The 15,832-nt window shown below is 40.9% G+C and overlaps 1 protein-coding gene across 6 annotated transcripts in view; it reads left to right on the top strand.

Moving 5' to 3' along the window:
* Positions 1-10,976, top strand: part of blnk (B cell linker) — a 28,157-nt gene extending 17,181 nt beyond the window's left edge. For 4 of the 6 annotated variants that reach the window (XM_045700737.2, XM_014154196.3, XM_014154195.3 and 1 more), the window contains 15 exons: positions 787-870; positions 3,025-3,050; positions 3,154-3,179; positions 3,813-3,866; positions 4,024-4,054; positions 4,206-4,254; positions 4,722-4,785; positions 4,911-4,938; positions 5,037-5,067; positions 5,261-5,336; positions 5,560-5,594; positions 6,530-6,585; positions 6,784-6,867; positions 10,114-10,269; positions 10,377-10,976. In XM_045700737.2, the coding sequence (XP_045556693.1) occupies positions 787-870; positions 3,025-3,050; positions 3,154-3,179; positions 3,813-3,866; positions 4,024-4,054; positions 4,206-4,254; positions 4,722-4,785; positions 4,911-4,938; positions 5,037-5,067; positions 5,261-5,336; positions 5,560-5,594; positions 6,530-6,585; positions 6,784-6,867; positions 10,114-10,269; positions 10,377-10,493 (917 nt within the window). In that variant the 3' untranslated portion in view covers positions 10,494-10,976. The remainder of the gene's footprint in view (positions 1-786; positions 871-3,024; positions 3,051-3,153; positions 3,180-3,812; positions 3,867-4,023; positions 4,055-4,205; positions 4,255-4,721; positions 4,786-4,910; positions 4,939-5,036; positions 5,068-5,260; positions 5,337-5,559; positions 5,595-6,529; positions 6,586-6,783; positions 6,868-10,113; positions 10,270-10,376) is intronic. The other 2 variants (XM_014154193.3, XM_014154197.3) reach the window with 2 other exon arrangements.
* The last annotated feature ends 4,856 nt before the right edge of the window (positions 10,977-15,832 follow it).

Here is a 15,832-nt window from a genome sequence, read left to right as displayed (position 1 = left end):
TCACCATAGCAGCACCCACCCGTAGCACGCGCTCCAGCAGGTATATCTCACTAGTTACCCCTAAAGCCAAATCCTTATTTGGCCACCTTTCCTTCCAGTTCTCTGCTGCCAATGACTGGAACGAACTGCAAAAATCACTGAAGCTGGACACTCATATCTCCCTCTCTAACTTTAAGCACCAGCTGTCAGAGCAGCTCACAGATCACTGCACCTCTACATAGTCCATCTGTAAATAGCCCATCCAACTACCTCATCCCTATACTGTTATTTATTTGATCTATTTTGCTCCTTTGCACCTCAGTATCTCTACTTGCACATTCATCTTCTGCACATATATCACTCCAGTGTTTAATTACCATATTGTAATTATTTCACCACTATGGCCTATTTATTGCCTTACCTTCCTTATCTTACCTCATTTGCACACACTGTATATAGACTTTTTCTATTGTTTTATTGACTGTATGTTTGTTTATTCCATGTGTAACTCTGTGTTGTTGTTTGTGACGCACTGCTTTGCTTTATTCTTGGCCAGGTCGCAGTTGAAAATGAGAACTTGTTCTCAACTAGCCTACCTGGTTAAATAAAGGTGAAATAAAATCAAATCAAATAAAACCTGACACTGGAAATAAGACCAAGTGCACTATGTGCGTCAATTATATTGTCTTCAAAATACAGGTGTCATGAAACCCACTACACATGTTCATCTGTTGCCAATCACTGTCAGACAAATCTTACCAAGACACCCCAATGTCAACATACAATACAAATGTAAACTTCCTTCAGACCGTCCAATGCACGGAAGAGGCAAACCAGTAAAGAGCAGTCCTTCAATGTCTAAGACTGTGCCAGAGCGCTCAAATAGCCCAGGTATGTAACTGCATCTCAGCAGGAGCACTGAATATACAGTTGCAAGAAAAAGTATGTGAACCTTTGGAATTACCTGGATTTCTGATCTTCATCTAAGTCACTTTATTGAAAACACTGTTTAACCATTCACAGTGCAGGGTGGGAAAAGTATGTGAACCCTTGGATTTAATAACTGGTTGACCCTCCTTTTTGCAGCAATAACCTCAACCAAACATTTTCTGTAGTTGTGGATCAGACCTGCAATATGGTCAGGAGGAATTTTGGACCATTCCTCTTTACAAAACTGTATCAGTTCAGCAATATTCTTGGGATGTCTGGTGTGAACCGCTCTTTTGAGGTCATGCCACAGAATCTCAATCGGGTTGAGGTCAGGACTCTGACTGGGCCACTCCAGAAGGCGTATTTTCTTCTGTTGAAGCCATTCTGTTGTTGATCTACTTCTGTGTTTTTTGTTGTTGTCCTGTTGCATCACCCGATTTCTGTTGAGCTTCAATTGGCGGACAGATAGCCTTAGCCTTGCAAAATGTCTAGATAAGGCCTCCTGAGTGGCGCAGTGGTCTAAGGCACTACATCGTAGTGCAAGCTGTGCCACTAGAGATTCTGGATTCGTGTCCAGGCTCTGTCGCAGTCGGCAGTGACCGGGAGACCCATGGGGCAGCACACAATTGGCCCAGCGTCATCTGGGTTAGGGGAGGGTTTGGCCAGCAGGGATGTCCTTGTCCTATTGCGCACTAGTGACTCCTGTGGCAGGTCGAGTGCAGTGCACGCTGACACGGTCGCCAGGTGTACAGTGTTTCCTCCGACACATTGGTGCGACTGGCTTCCAGGTTAAGTGGGCATTGTGTCAAGAAGCAGTGCGGCTTGGTTGGGTTGTGTTTCGGCGGACGTACGGCTCTTGACCCTCGCCTATCCCGAGTCCGTACGGGAGTTGCAGTGATGAGACAAGACTGTAACTACCAATTGGATACCATGAAATTGGAGAGAAAAAGGGGTTAAAAAATGTAAAATAATGTCTTGATAAAGTTGGGTATTTATTTTTCTGTCGACAATAGCAAGCTGTCCCTGAGGCAGCAAAGCAGCCCCAAACCATGATGCTCCCTCAACCATACTATACAGTGGGGATGAGGTTTTGATGTTGGTGTGCTGTGCTGTGCCTTTTCTTCTCCACACATAGTTTCTCCACACACAGTGTTGTGTGTTCCTTCCTTCCAAACAACTCAACTTTAGTTTAATCTATCCAGAGTATATTTTGCCAGTAGCGCTGTGGAACATCCAGGTGCTCTTTTGCGAACCTCAGACGTGCAGCAAAGTTTTGTTTAACACCATTCTTGTTTAGTGTTTTACATATCGTAGACTCGTCATCAGACATGTTAGCATGTCCCAGAGATTTCTGTAAGTCTTTCGCTGACATTCTAGGATTCTTCTTAACCTCATTGAGCATTCTGCACTGTGTTCTTGTAATCATCTTTGCAGGACGGCCAGTCCTAGGGAGAGTAGCAACAGTGCTGAACCTTCTCCATTTATAGACAATTTGTCTTACCGTGGACTGATGAACATCAAGGCTTTTAGAAATACTTTTGTAACTATTTCCTGCATTATGCAAGTCAACAATTCTTAATCTTAGATCTTTTGAGATCTCTTTTCTTCAAGGCATTGTTCACATCAGGCAATGCTTCTTGTGAATAGCAAACTAAAATGTTGTGAGTGTTTTTTATAGTGCAGGGCAGCCCTAACCAACATCTCCAATCTCGTCTCATTGATTGGACTCAAGGTTAGCTGACTCCTGACTCCAATTAGCTTTAGGAGAAGTCATTAGCCAAGGGGTTCACATACTTTTTCCAACCTACACTGTGAATGTTTAAATGATGTATTCAATATAGACAAGAAAAATACAATAATTTGGGTGTTATTAGTTTATGCACACTATGTTTGTCTATTGTGGTGACTTAGACGAAGATCAGATCAAATTTTATGTCAAATTTGTGCAGAAATCCGGGTAATTCCAAAGGGTTCACATACTTTTTCTTGCCACTGTATGTCATTATTTTGGGGGGTTTAATACATTTATTGTGCTTAATGTGAACGACTGGGTTAGAACCCGGCTCTTCTGTATTCCTAACTTTGAGGCTTAGTCTTTTTTCTTCTTTTTTTTAGATGTGTATGAAGTTCCTGACATTGAGGTGGGTTTGATAACCAATACGTTACAATTAATAGTATTGTTAATGACTATGCAATGACTGTAGGATTATCCTTGATGTGTCCCATTTTCTCTTTTATCTTAAGGAAAACTCTCCTCCCCCAGTGAGCAGGTCAGTTCTGGTTCAGGGATCGTAGCACTTTTCAGACAGGGTCAAATGCGATCAACATTTCCTCTCAGGGAAATATCTAAAGATACACTGAGTATATCAAACATTAGGAGCAAATCAAATCAAATCAAATTTATTTATATAGCCCTTCGTACATCAGCTGATATCTCAAAGTGCTCAAACACCATCCTAATATTGAGTTGCACCCCCCTTTTGCCCTCATAACAGCGTCAATTTGACGGGGTATGGACTCTACAAGGTCCGAAAGCGTTCCACAGGAATGCTGGCCCATGTTGACTTCAATGCTTCCCACGGTTGTGTCATGATGGCTGGATGTCCTTTGAGTGGTGGACCATTCTTGATACACAGGGGAATTGTTGACCGTGACAAACCCAGCAGCATTGCAGTTCTTGACAAACTGGATCTCCTCCCCTTCATCTACACTGATTGAAGTGGATTTAACAAGTGACATCAATAAGGGATCATAGCTTTCAGCTGGATTCACCTGATCCGTCTATGTCATGGAAAGAGCAGTGTTCTTAATGTTTTGTAAACTCAGTGTATATTCATTGCTTAAAATGATGGATGAGATACCAAAATGATTGTTTTTTTTCTAACATGTTTTTTTTTTTACAGACCTTCCACACTCAAAGTCCCTGCACAGGGTTTTCCCCCTAGAGCCAGCCCAAGGTGCTAATAACGACTACAACTTATTCAAGAGACCGGGAAAATTATTTTACGCATGATAACCATTTAAAGATAAACTATTCGCTAAACATGAGGTTGTTTCCTTCAGTTTCATTGTCACACTTACATGAATCATTTACATTTGATCTTCTCTCTGTAGAATGCACCTAAAGACATGTCCACCCATCCCAGTAAGTGCTACTGTACCAAAGAGAATCTAGGCTTTGTACCTGACCACAAATAGTTTTGTTTGATGAGATAATAATAGAAAAGTAAAGAAAACATTGAATATTATCAACACGGGAATCATATACGTTTATATGTATTGTGATTGCCATCCAGATCCAGGAGCCCATAGATGGTGAATATGAAGTCTGCGATCCAGATGAAAGTATGTAATTCATCCATATTACTACCATCAGCCCAAATGATTAAACGTTCAAACCATAATGAAGTACTGTATTGGTAGTTACTTCACTTGGCTTATGATGCCATCTAGTGGATTGCCAACGTTTGTATTTAACGCAAAACGTAACCATCTCATTCCTGTTGCCAACACTACTCTGCTATTTCCATGATTATTTATTTATTCATTCATCTTTCATTTAACCTGATAATTCACGTTGAGATGTACATCTCTTTTTTTCAAGAGAGCCCTGAAAGCAGCGTACAAATAGTTACACACACATGAGACGCGACACAACATACAGTACAGAACAATGAATAGAACTTAAAACAGTGAAAAGAGCAGAAAATATCTTAAAAGAGCATTGTGTTACTTAAGAGAACTCCCCAGTGTCAGATACTATGAGTACTGTGTATGTGTGCACGTTTTGTATGTCATCTCTGTTCTTCTAGGTGGCAGTACAAAGTCTGCTGAGAAGGCCCTGCCTGTGCTTCCCAAACCAATGCCCAGAGAGACGTAGGTGTCGTGTAAATTCATATATAATTTATTTTCTGTTAATTGCTGGCCGCTCGTTCAATTAAGTGTGCCGGAAAGGTCTGGTTCCAGGTATAACTTAACTCACATAAACCTCTCTATTTTAGGAAGCCATTGAAGCCACCTTTTAGGCCGGTAGGACACATGTAAAATATCCTTTGGAGAAAAAAAACTACTGGAATTCAAAATGTTATGGGAAATTATGTAGAATGATCATGTTTGTATTTTTTCAGAGGCAAGATATTGCATCCAGGGAAAATGAAGGTAACTATTCCTAAAATATTAGAGTGCTCAATTGGATCAAAGCTTCATTTGTTTTCATTGGATGTTCAAAGATGTAATGAATTTACCAAAATCCATTACAAGTTGTAAAGTTGTACATCTTTTATGCAGTCTTCCACTTGCATAATAGTAGGGTACTGTAACACACACTCTTGCTATGTCTGCTTTTCGACAGGCCCAGCACTGGCCATGAGGCACAGTACCCAGAAACCCACGACCACACCCCAGCCCGCTGAATACAAACGTGCCAAGTAAGAAACATCATGACCTCATAAGAAGTCACTATTTTGAACGCACATATCTCTTTTCCAGCCTGGTCCCAGATCTGTTTGCAAGACAGCACAAACAGACCAGGGACAAGGCCAATATCAATTATCTTGGAATGAAGGAATGCTGTTTGTAACCACAGCGCTGTATGTTTACTCAAACCGCAGTGTCCTGGCAAATTACAGTATATTCTTGCTTTCTCTACAGCAGGATTCCTCTGCCACAGATGTCTACCTCTCAAAGTAAGTACAGGTCTGAGAGACTTGTGTCCATAGCCGTGGGATGTAGAGCGGCACGTTTTGCTCTTAATTGTAATCAGAGTGCTAATATAAATACTATGCATGCCAGTCTCTCTTGGCTAAGAGTTGAGGAGAGACTGACTGCATCACTTCTTCTTTTTATAAGAAACATTCATGTGTTGAAAATCCCAAATTGTTTGCATAGTCAACTTACACACAGCTCTGACACACACACTTATCCCACCAGACATTCCACCAGGGGTCTTTTCACAGTCACCAAATCCAGAACAAATTCTAGAAAGTGTACAGTATTATATAGAGCCCTTATTGTAGAGAACTTCCTTTCATCTCATAATGCTCAAACAAACAGCAAACCTGGTTTAAAAAAACAGATAAAGCAACACTTCGCGGCACAACAACTCTCCCCTATTTGACCTAGATAGTTTGTGTGTATGCATTGATATGTAGGCTACGTGTGCCTTTTCAAAAAATGTATGTAATTCTGTCTTTGAGCTGTTCTTGTCTATTGATGTTCTGTATTATGTCATTCTGTATTATGTTTCATGTTTTGTGTGGACCCCAGGAAGAGTAGCTGCTGCTTTTGCAACAGCTAATGGGGATCCTAATAAAATACCAAATACCAAAGATGACCATAACTTTGACACTGAAAGTGAAACAACCAGTGGAGGCTGCTGAGAGGAGGAAGGCTGGAATGCAGTCACTGGAATGGTATCAAACATATGGTTTCCATGTGGTTGATACCGTTCCATTGACTCCATTCCAGCTGTAACTATGAGCCGTCCTCCTCTCAGCAGCCTCCACTGGAAACAACATAGCAAACAATCTATGTATTATGTAAATGGACCTGCTGTGTCCATACAACATTCAATTATTATTTAACTTTTACATTTTTCCCTTCACTGTTCTCTAATTCTCAGAACCTGACAGAGGAACTGTACCCACAGCTGAAAACAAGTTAACGGATGCTGAAGAGGTGATAAAGACCTGACCTGAATTTCACCATTTTATATACTATATAACATACAATGACATAGCTCAAAATACTGGTTCACGATGCATGGATGAATACACTATTAAGTTTGTGGAGACTGTAAAGGCTGTATTTTCAGAGCCACATGGACTTGACTTTAAACCCACTTTCTTGTTGCTGTATTTTTGTTGTTGTTGTTAGGGTGCAGATGTCTTGAAGAAACCCTGGTATGCCAGCACCTGTGACCGTAAGACAGCTGAGGATACTTTGGTTCGCTCAAATAAGGCGAGTCACACTCACATGATTACGGACAAATTAACATACTCTTATTATTACATTGTCTTAATACAGTGGTTCCCAAACTGTGGGATGGGTCGGCAAGGGTGGCACAGGGCCCCACCCCTTTTTTGGGACTCGGTCCGGCTTTCAACTTACTCTTGAAAGTTGTAATAGTAGAATGAACAAGATGCAATTTCAAAACTGGGTAGTTTTTCTCTTGACATGTCAGTCAATTGACACCTTAGAGAGCTGTTTATAACTTGTCAGAAATGTCCAGATCAATGAGCCCATGTCACCTAACGTTTTTAGCCTTTAGATTTTGTGTGTTTGAGTTACTCAAATATCAAAATAAAATAAAACGTTATTGGTCGCATACACATATTTAGCAGATGTTATTGCGGGTGTAGCGAAATGCTTGAGTTCCCAGCTCCAACAGTGCAGTAATATCTAACAATACACACAAATCTAAAAAGTAAAATAACGGAATTAAGAAATATAGAAATAGTAGGACGAGCAATGTCAGAGTCCAGAGTACATATGTGCATTCGGAAACTATTCAGACCCCTTGACTTACGTTACATCCTTATTCAAAAATGGATTTAAAAAAATGAAACATCCTTATCAATTTACACAATACCCCATAATGACAAATGAAAAAGACGTTTTTAGAATTTTTGCAAATTTATGAAAAATAAAACACTGAAATATGACATTTACATAAGTATTCAGATCCTTTACTCAGTACTTTGTTGAAGCACCTTTGGCAGTGATTACAGCCTTGAGTCTTCTTGGGTATGACGCTACAAGTGTGGCACACCTGTATTTGGGGAGTTTCCCCACAGCATGATGCTGCCACCACCATTCCTCACCGTAGGGATGGTGCCAGGTTTCCTCCAGACGTGACGCTTGGTATTCAGGTCAAAGAGTTCAATCTTGGTTTTATCAGACCACAAAATCTTGTTTCTCATGGTTTGATAGTCCTTTAGGTGCCTTTTGGCAAATTCTAAGCGGGCTGTCATGTGCCTTTTACTGAAGAGTGGTTTCTGTCTGGCTACTCTACCATAACGTAACATAAAGTGGAAAAAGTCAAGGTGTCTGAATGCACTGAATGCACTGTATTTATACATTGTACAGTTGAAGTCGAAAGTTTACATACACTTAGGTTGGAGTCATTGAAACTCGTTTTTCAACCACTCCACAAATGTCTTGTTAACAAACTATAGTTTTGACAAGTAGGTTAGGACATCTACTTTGTGCATGACACAAGTCATTTTTCCAACAATTGTTTACAGACAGATTATTAAATTTATAATTCACTGTATCACAATTCCAGTGGGTCAGAAGTTTATATACACTAAGTTGATTGTGCCTTTAAACAGCTTGGAAAATTCCAGAAAATTATGTCATGGCTTTAGAAGCTTCTGATAGTCTAATTGACATAATTTGAGTCAGTTGGAGGTGTACCTGTGGATGTATTTCAAGGTCTACCTTCAAACTCAGTGCCTCTTTGCTTGACACCATGGGAAAATCAAAAGAAATCAGCCAAGACCTCAGAAAAAAAATTGTAGACCTCCACAAGTCTGGTTCATCCTTGGGAGCAATATCCAAACGCCTGAAGTCGAAAGTTGCCTGAAGTACCACGTTCATCTGTACAAACAATAGTACGCAAGTATAAAAACCATGGGACCACGCAGCAGTCATAACGCTCAGGAAGGAGACGCGTTCTGTTTCCTAGAGATAAACGTACTTTGGTGTGAAAAGTGCAAATCAATCCCAGAACAACAGCAAAGGACCTTGTAAAGATGCTGGAGGAAACAGGTACAAAAGTATCTATATCCACAGTAAAACGAGTCCTATATCGACATAACCTGAAAGGCCTCGCAGCAAGGAAGAAGCCATTGCTCCTAAACCGCCATAAAAATGCCAGACTACGGTTTGCAACTGAACATGGGGACAAAGATCGTACTTTTTGGAGAAATGTAATCTGGTCTGATGAAATAAAAATAGAACTGTTTGGCCATAATGACCATCGATATGTTTGGAGGAAAAAGGGGAACGCTTGCAAGCCGAAGAAAACCCTCCCAACTGTGAAGAACGGGAGGGAAGGGTACTGGGCAGAGGCCAGCTAGTGGTAACTATTTAACAGTCTGACGGCCTTGAGATTGAAGCTGTTTTTCAGTCTCTGGTCCCAGCTTTGATGCACCTGTATTGACCTCGCCTTCTGGATGGTAGTGGGGTGAACAGGCCGTGGGTCGGGTGGCTGAGGTCCTTGATGATCTTCCTGGCCTTCCTTCCTGTGACACCCTGTGACACCCCTTCCTAGAGGGCAGACAGTGTGCCCCCGGTGATGCATTGGGCAAACCGCACTACCCTCTGGAGAGCCCTGCAGTTGCGGACAGTGCAGTTGCCGTACCAGGCGGTGACACAGCCCGACAGGATGCTCTCAATGGTGCATCTGTAAAGATTTGTGAGGGTCTTAGGGGCCAAGCTGAATTTCTTCAGCCTCCTGAGGTTGAAGAGGCACTGTTGTTCCTTCTTCACCACACTGTCTGTGTGGGTGGACCATTTCAGATTGTCAGTGAAAAAAAAGGGTTCCAAAAGGTTTCTTCGGCTGTCCCCATAGGAGAACCCTTTTTGGTTCCAGGTAAAACCCTTTGTGGATAGGGTTCTATATGGAACCCAAAACAGTTCTACTTGGAACCAAAAGGGTTCTACCTAGAACAAACAAGGATTCTTCAAAGGGTTCTCCTATGGGGACAGCTGAAGAACCATTTTAAGATCTAGATAGCACCTTTTTTTCAAAGAGTGTACACCGAGGAACTTGAAGCTTTTCACCTTTTCCACTGCGGCCCCATCGATGTAGATTAATAAACATTAAACATGGCAAAATGTATAGAATTGCAACAAAATTTGTTTTAAAACTGCTAAATGTTCTCTGCACCCCATGACAATATGTGTACAATTGCAGGAAATAAGCCTTATACCTGCAAAATGTTCTCTCCGCCAACAAGAAGGATGTGAACAGTTTGTGTCATGAACAGTGCTTGTGCCCATAGAAATAGACATGGTACGCATGCACGTGCAGGGTGGGCGCGGAATGTTCCCCAATGCTGGAGGAGGGCCTGAATGAAAACATTTGGGAACCCCTGTCTTAAAATATACTTGTATTTTTTCATAAACTAAATAATGGGGATTGGATTAAAAAGAGACCGACGCTCCAGCTAACTGTATTGTGTGTCTTCTCTGTGTCAGGATGGGGCATTTCTAATAAGGAAGAGCTCTGGTCAAGACAGACAGCAGCCATACACTTTAGTGGTGTATTATAACAGTAGAGTCTACAACATCCCAGTACGCTACATCCAAGCATCGCAGCAGTACACTCTTGGAAGGGAGAAGAAAGGAGAGGAGGTAGACAGCGTCTCATCTTGCTCTATAACAATATTCTGATATCAATGTAATATTGATGGTCTGATTGCTAACCTAGAGGCCTAACACTTCTTACTGTATTCCCTCAGCGTTTCACCAGTGTTTCCCACATCATTGAGAACCATCAGAGGAACCCCCTGGTACTGATTGACAGCCAGAGGAACACCAAGGACTTCACCAAACTGTGCTATGCTGTGAAGCCTTAGACCTCACTAGACCCTCACTAGTACTATGGACCATCCCAAATCAGTGTATCTAGTGTTAGACCTGTGTGCAAATCAACAGGCAATTTGATGCTGCACTCAGTCTGATCTTACAGAGCATCTGTTCAGAGTTTGTGAACAATAGTTAGATTAGTTTAGTCACATTCACCAGCCATGGCTATCCAAGCAAGACCAGCAATGATGTACTGTGTTAGCTCAGTAAAATTGTTAATGTGTGTGAATATTCAAACTTGTGTTGAACATTTTGCATTCTATGGGGTCTTTTCCAACAAGCATGATCCCTTGGACAGTGCCATTATGTATTTTTAAATAACAGATTATAGAAATGTTATGAATAGAATGTAATGTAGTATATATATACACTGGACGAAAATATAAAGGCAACATGCAACAATTTTTAAGTGTTACTGAGTTACAGTTCATACAAGGAAATCTGTCAATTGAAATAAACGTATTAGGCCCTAACTTGTGGATTTCACATGACTGGGAATAAAGATATGCATCTGTTGGTCACAGATATCTTAAAAAAAGGTAGGGGTGTGGATCCGAAAACCAGTCAGTATCTGGTGTGACCATCATTTGCCTCATGCAGTGTGACACATGCCTTTCTCATGGAATTGATCAGGCTGTTGATTGTGGCCTGTGGAATGTTGTCCCACTCCTTTTCAATGGCTGTGCGAAGTTGCTGGATATTGTCGGGAGCTGGAACACACTGTCATACACGTCGATCCAGAGAATCCCAAACGTGCTCAATGGATGACATGTCTGATGAGTACACAGGCCATGGAAGAACTGGGACATTTTCAGCTTCCAGGAATTGTGTACAGATCCTTGTGACATGGGGCTGTGCATTATCATACTGAAACATGAGGCGATGGCGGCGGATGAATGGCACAACAATGGGCCTCAGGATCTAGTCACGGTATGTCAGTGCATTCAAATTGCTATCGATAAAAAGCAAACGTGTTCCTTGTCCATACCATAACCCCACCGCCACCACGGGGCACTCTGTTCCCAACGTTGACATCAGCGAACCTCTCGCACACACACTGCCATACATGCCGTCTGCCATCTGCCCTTTACAGTTGAAACTGGGATTCATCTGTGAAGAACACAGTTTGCCAGTGGCCATCTTAGGTAAGCCTTTGCCCACTGAAGTCGGTTACGATGGCGAACTGCAGTCAGGACAAGACCCTGGTGAGGAGGATGAGCACGCAGATGAGCTTCCCTGAGACGGTTTCTGACAGTTTGTGCAGAAATACTTTGGAAAGTGCAAACACAAAGTTTCGTCAGCTGTCCGGGTGGCTGGTTTCAGACGATCCTGCAGGTTAAGAAGCCGGATGTGGGGGTCCCAACGTCTAAAATGACGTTGGAGGTGGTTGATGGTAGAGAAATTAACATTAAATTGTCTGGCAGCAGCTTTGGTGGACATTCCTGTGTTGTGTAACAAAACTGCACATTTTAGAGTAGCCTTTTATTGTCCCCAGCACAAGGTGCACCTGTGTAATGATCATTCTGTTTAATTAGCTTCTTGATATGCCACACCTGTCAGGTGGATGGATTATCTTGGCAAAGGAGAAATGCTCACTACTAGGGATGTATACAAATTTCTGCCCAAAATTTGAAAGAAATAACCTTGTGTGAGTATGTGTCACATTCTTCGTCAGATGATAAAGAAAAATCATTGTCAGACCAAAACGCAGCGGGGTTATGTGCACTCATCTTCTTTTATTGAATTGGCAAAGAAGGAAAAACCAAAATAAACACGTACACAAAACACAATGCCGAATAACATGCCATTAAGGCTATACCTAGCACAATCTCCCACAAACTACCAACACAAACACATACCTATATATAGAACTCTCAATCAGAGGCAACTAGGAAACACCTGCCTCCAATTGAGAGTCCAACAGCCAATGAGTTAAATAAAGAAATACTAATACTAGAATGAACATAGAAATACAAAACATATAACATAACCCAAAACCCGGAAATAATAAATCAAACACCCTTCTAAACAACCAACCACCCCGAACCACATAAAACAAATACCCTCTGCCACGTCCTGACCAAACTACAATACAAATAACCCCTATTACTGGTCAGGACGTGACAGTATGGAACATTTCTGGAATCTTTTATTTTAGCTCATGAAACTTGGGACCAACACTTTACATGTTACATTTTTATTTTTGTTCAGTGTAGTAGTATATATACAGTAAGTATGAATGGTATATGAGGATAGAAAACCTTACTGAAAACAGATCAACTTTGTGATTTACATAAATGCAATGAAAACCTACTTTAACACAGTTATACACTGACTCTACTAAAAATTAGAAACACCTGCTTATTCCATGACACAGACTGACCAGGTGTATCCAGGTGAAAGCTATGATCCCTTATTTATGTCACCTGTTAAATCCACGTCAATCAGTGTAGCTGAAGGGAAGGAGACAGGTTAAATAAGCATTTTTAAGCCTTGAAACAATTGAGACATTGATTGTGTATGTGTGCCATTCAGATGGTGAATGGAAAAGACAAAAGATTTAAGTGCCTTTGAACGGGGTAGGGAAATAGGTGCCAGGCACACCAGTTTGAATGTGTGAAGAACTGCAATGCTGCTGGGTTTTTCATGTTCAACAGTTTCCCGTGTGTATCAGGAATGGTCCACCACCCAAAGGACATCCAGCCAACTTGACACAACTATGGGAACCATTGGAGTCAACCTTGTAGAGTCCATGCCTGATGTTTTGTACACAGTGTATTAACAGTATTGCACTTTTCATGTAGTCTAATTTTGGCCAGCTAATAGCTTAACTACCAATCAAGCAACATTATGGACTAAACGCTTAAATCCTGTTGCTGCAGGATTATTTTGCTGCGAAAATACAGGTCAAAGGACAGTTTCTCAATTGCTTGAGCACATTTGTTCAAGTATAATTCACTTTTTCAAAACAATTAACACGCAGGCCCAAACTGAAACCCTTTGGCCAAAATGACACATTTAATTTGCAAAATGCATTAAAACTCTAAAAACGTTAAATACATGACACAAAATCAACTACCTACAGTTGAAGTCGGAAGTTTACATACACTTAGTTTGGAGTCATTAAAACTCATTTTTCAACAACTCCACAACTCCAACAACTTCATTTTTCAAAAACTAGAGTTTTGGCAAGTCGGTTAGGACATCTACTTTGTGCATGACACAAGTCATTTTTCCAACAATTGTTTAGACAGATTATTTCACTTATAATTCACTGTATCACAATTATCAGAAGATTCCAACTAAGTTGACTGTGCCTTTAAACAGCTTGGAAAATTCCAGAAAATTATGTCATGGCTTTAGAAGCTTCTGATAGGCTAACTAACATAATTTGAGTCAATTGGAGGTGTACTTGTGGATGTATTTAAAGGCCTACCTTCAAACTCAGTGCCTCTTTGCTTGACATCATGGGAAAATCAAAAGAAATCAGCCAAGACTTCAGAAAAAAAATTGTAGACCTCCACAAGTCTGGTTCATCCTTGGGAGCAATATCCAAACGCCTGAAGGTACCATGTTCATCTGTACAAACAATAGTACGCAAGTATAAACACCATGGGACCACGCAGGCGACATACCGCTCAGGAAGGAGACGCGTTCTGTCTCCTAGAGATCAACGTACTTTGGTGCGAAAAGTGCAAATCAATCCCAGAACAACAGCAAAGGACCTTGTAAAGATGCTGGAGGAAACAGGTACAAAAGTATCTATATCCACTGTAAAACGAGTCCTATATCGACATAACCTGAAAGGCCGCTCAGAAAGGAAGAAGCCACTGGTCCAAAACCACCATAAAAAAGCCAGACTACGGTTTGCAACTGCACATAGGGACAAAGATCATACTTTTTGGAGAAATGTCCTCTGGTCTGATGAAACAAAAAAAGAACTGTTTAGCCATAATGACCATCGTTACGTTTGGAGGAAAAAGGGGGAGGCTTGCAAGCCGAAGAACACCATCCCAACCGTGAAGCGTGGGGGTGACAGCATCATGTTGTGGGGGTGCTTTGCTGCAGGAGGGACTGGTGCACTTCACAAAATAGATTGCATCATGAGGTAGGAAAATTATGTAGATATATTGAAGTAACATCGCAAGACATCAGTCAGGAAGTTAAAGCTTGGTTACAAATGGGTCTTCCAAATGGACAATGACCCCCAAGCATACTTCCAAAGTTGTGGCAAAATGGCTTAAGGACAACAAAGTCAACGTATTGGAGTGGCCATCACAAAGCCCTGAGCTCAAGCCTATAGACAATTGTGGGCAGAACTGAACTGAAAAAGAATGTGCGAGCAAGGAGGCCTACAAACCTGACTCAGTAACACCAGCTCTGTCAGGAGGAATGGGCCAAAATTCACCCAACTTATTGTGGTAAGCTTGTGGAAGGCTACCTGAAACATTTGCCCCAAGTTAAACAATTTAAAGGCAATGCTACCAAATACTAATTGAGTGTATGTAAACTTCTGACCCACTGGGAATGTGATGACAGACAAAAAAGCTGAAATAAATCATTCTCTCTACTATTATTCTGACATTTCACATTCTTAAAATAAAGTGGTGATCCTATCTGACCTAAGACAGGGAATTTTTACTACGATTAAATGTTAGGAATTGTGAAAAACTGAGTTTAAATGTATTTGGCTAAGGTGTAAACTTCCGACTTCAACTGTACATCAAAACATACAACTTGTCATCTAATGAAGAGTTATATCAATGAATCGTTGCACAACGTCCCAATAAATTATTTCTAACAGGTGGACTATTTTAGTCATAAGGATTGATTGCTGATTGAACAATTTAGCAAATAAGTTTTGCACACAGGTCCACATTCATGTAATTTGTATCAGCTGTGACCAAATGTTTAATTTTGTTTGTCATAATTTACTCAACTGAATTTAGAGTATTTTGTAAAGAGTTGTGTTTACTGCTTTGCATTTACATTACATTTTAGTCATTTAGCAGACGCTCTTATCCAGAGCGACTTACAGTAGTGAATGCATACATTTCATACATTTTTTTTTTGTCTGTGCTGGCCCCTCGTGGGAATCGAACCCACAACCCTGGCGTGGCAAACACCACGCTCTACCAACTGAGCTACAGGGAAGGCTGCATTTGTGTGTGAAAGCAATGAGAAATGACTTACAGTTTTACACCAAATAACACTGTTGTGCTCATTAGGTTGATGGAGATCAAGTGGAGCCCAGTTTAATTAAAAGTGTCTTATCAATCGAGAAAAACTAAGATCCTACACCTGTATATGTTCAATAATCACACATATA

Source organism: Salmo salar, chromosome 18, assembly GCF_965601325.2.
Source record: "Salmo salar chromosome 18, fSalSal1, whole genome shotgun sequence".
Taxonomy (NCBI): Eukaryota; Metazoa; Chordata; class Actinopteri; order Salmoniformes; family Salmonidae; genus Salmo; species Salmo salar.
This window is presented reverse-complemented; position numbering and strand designations above follow the sequence as displayed.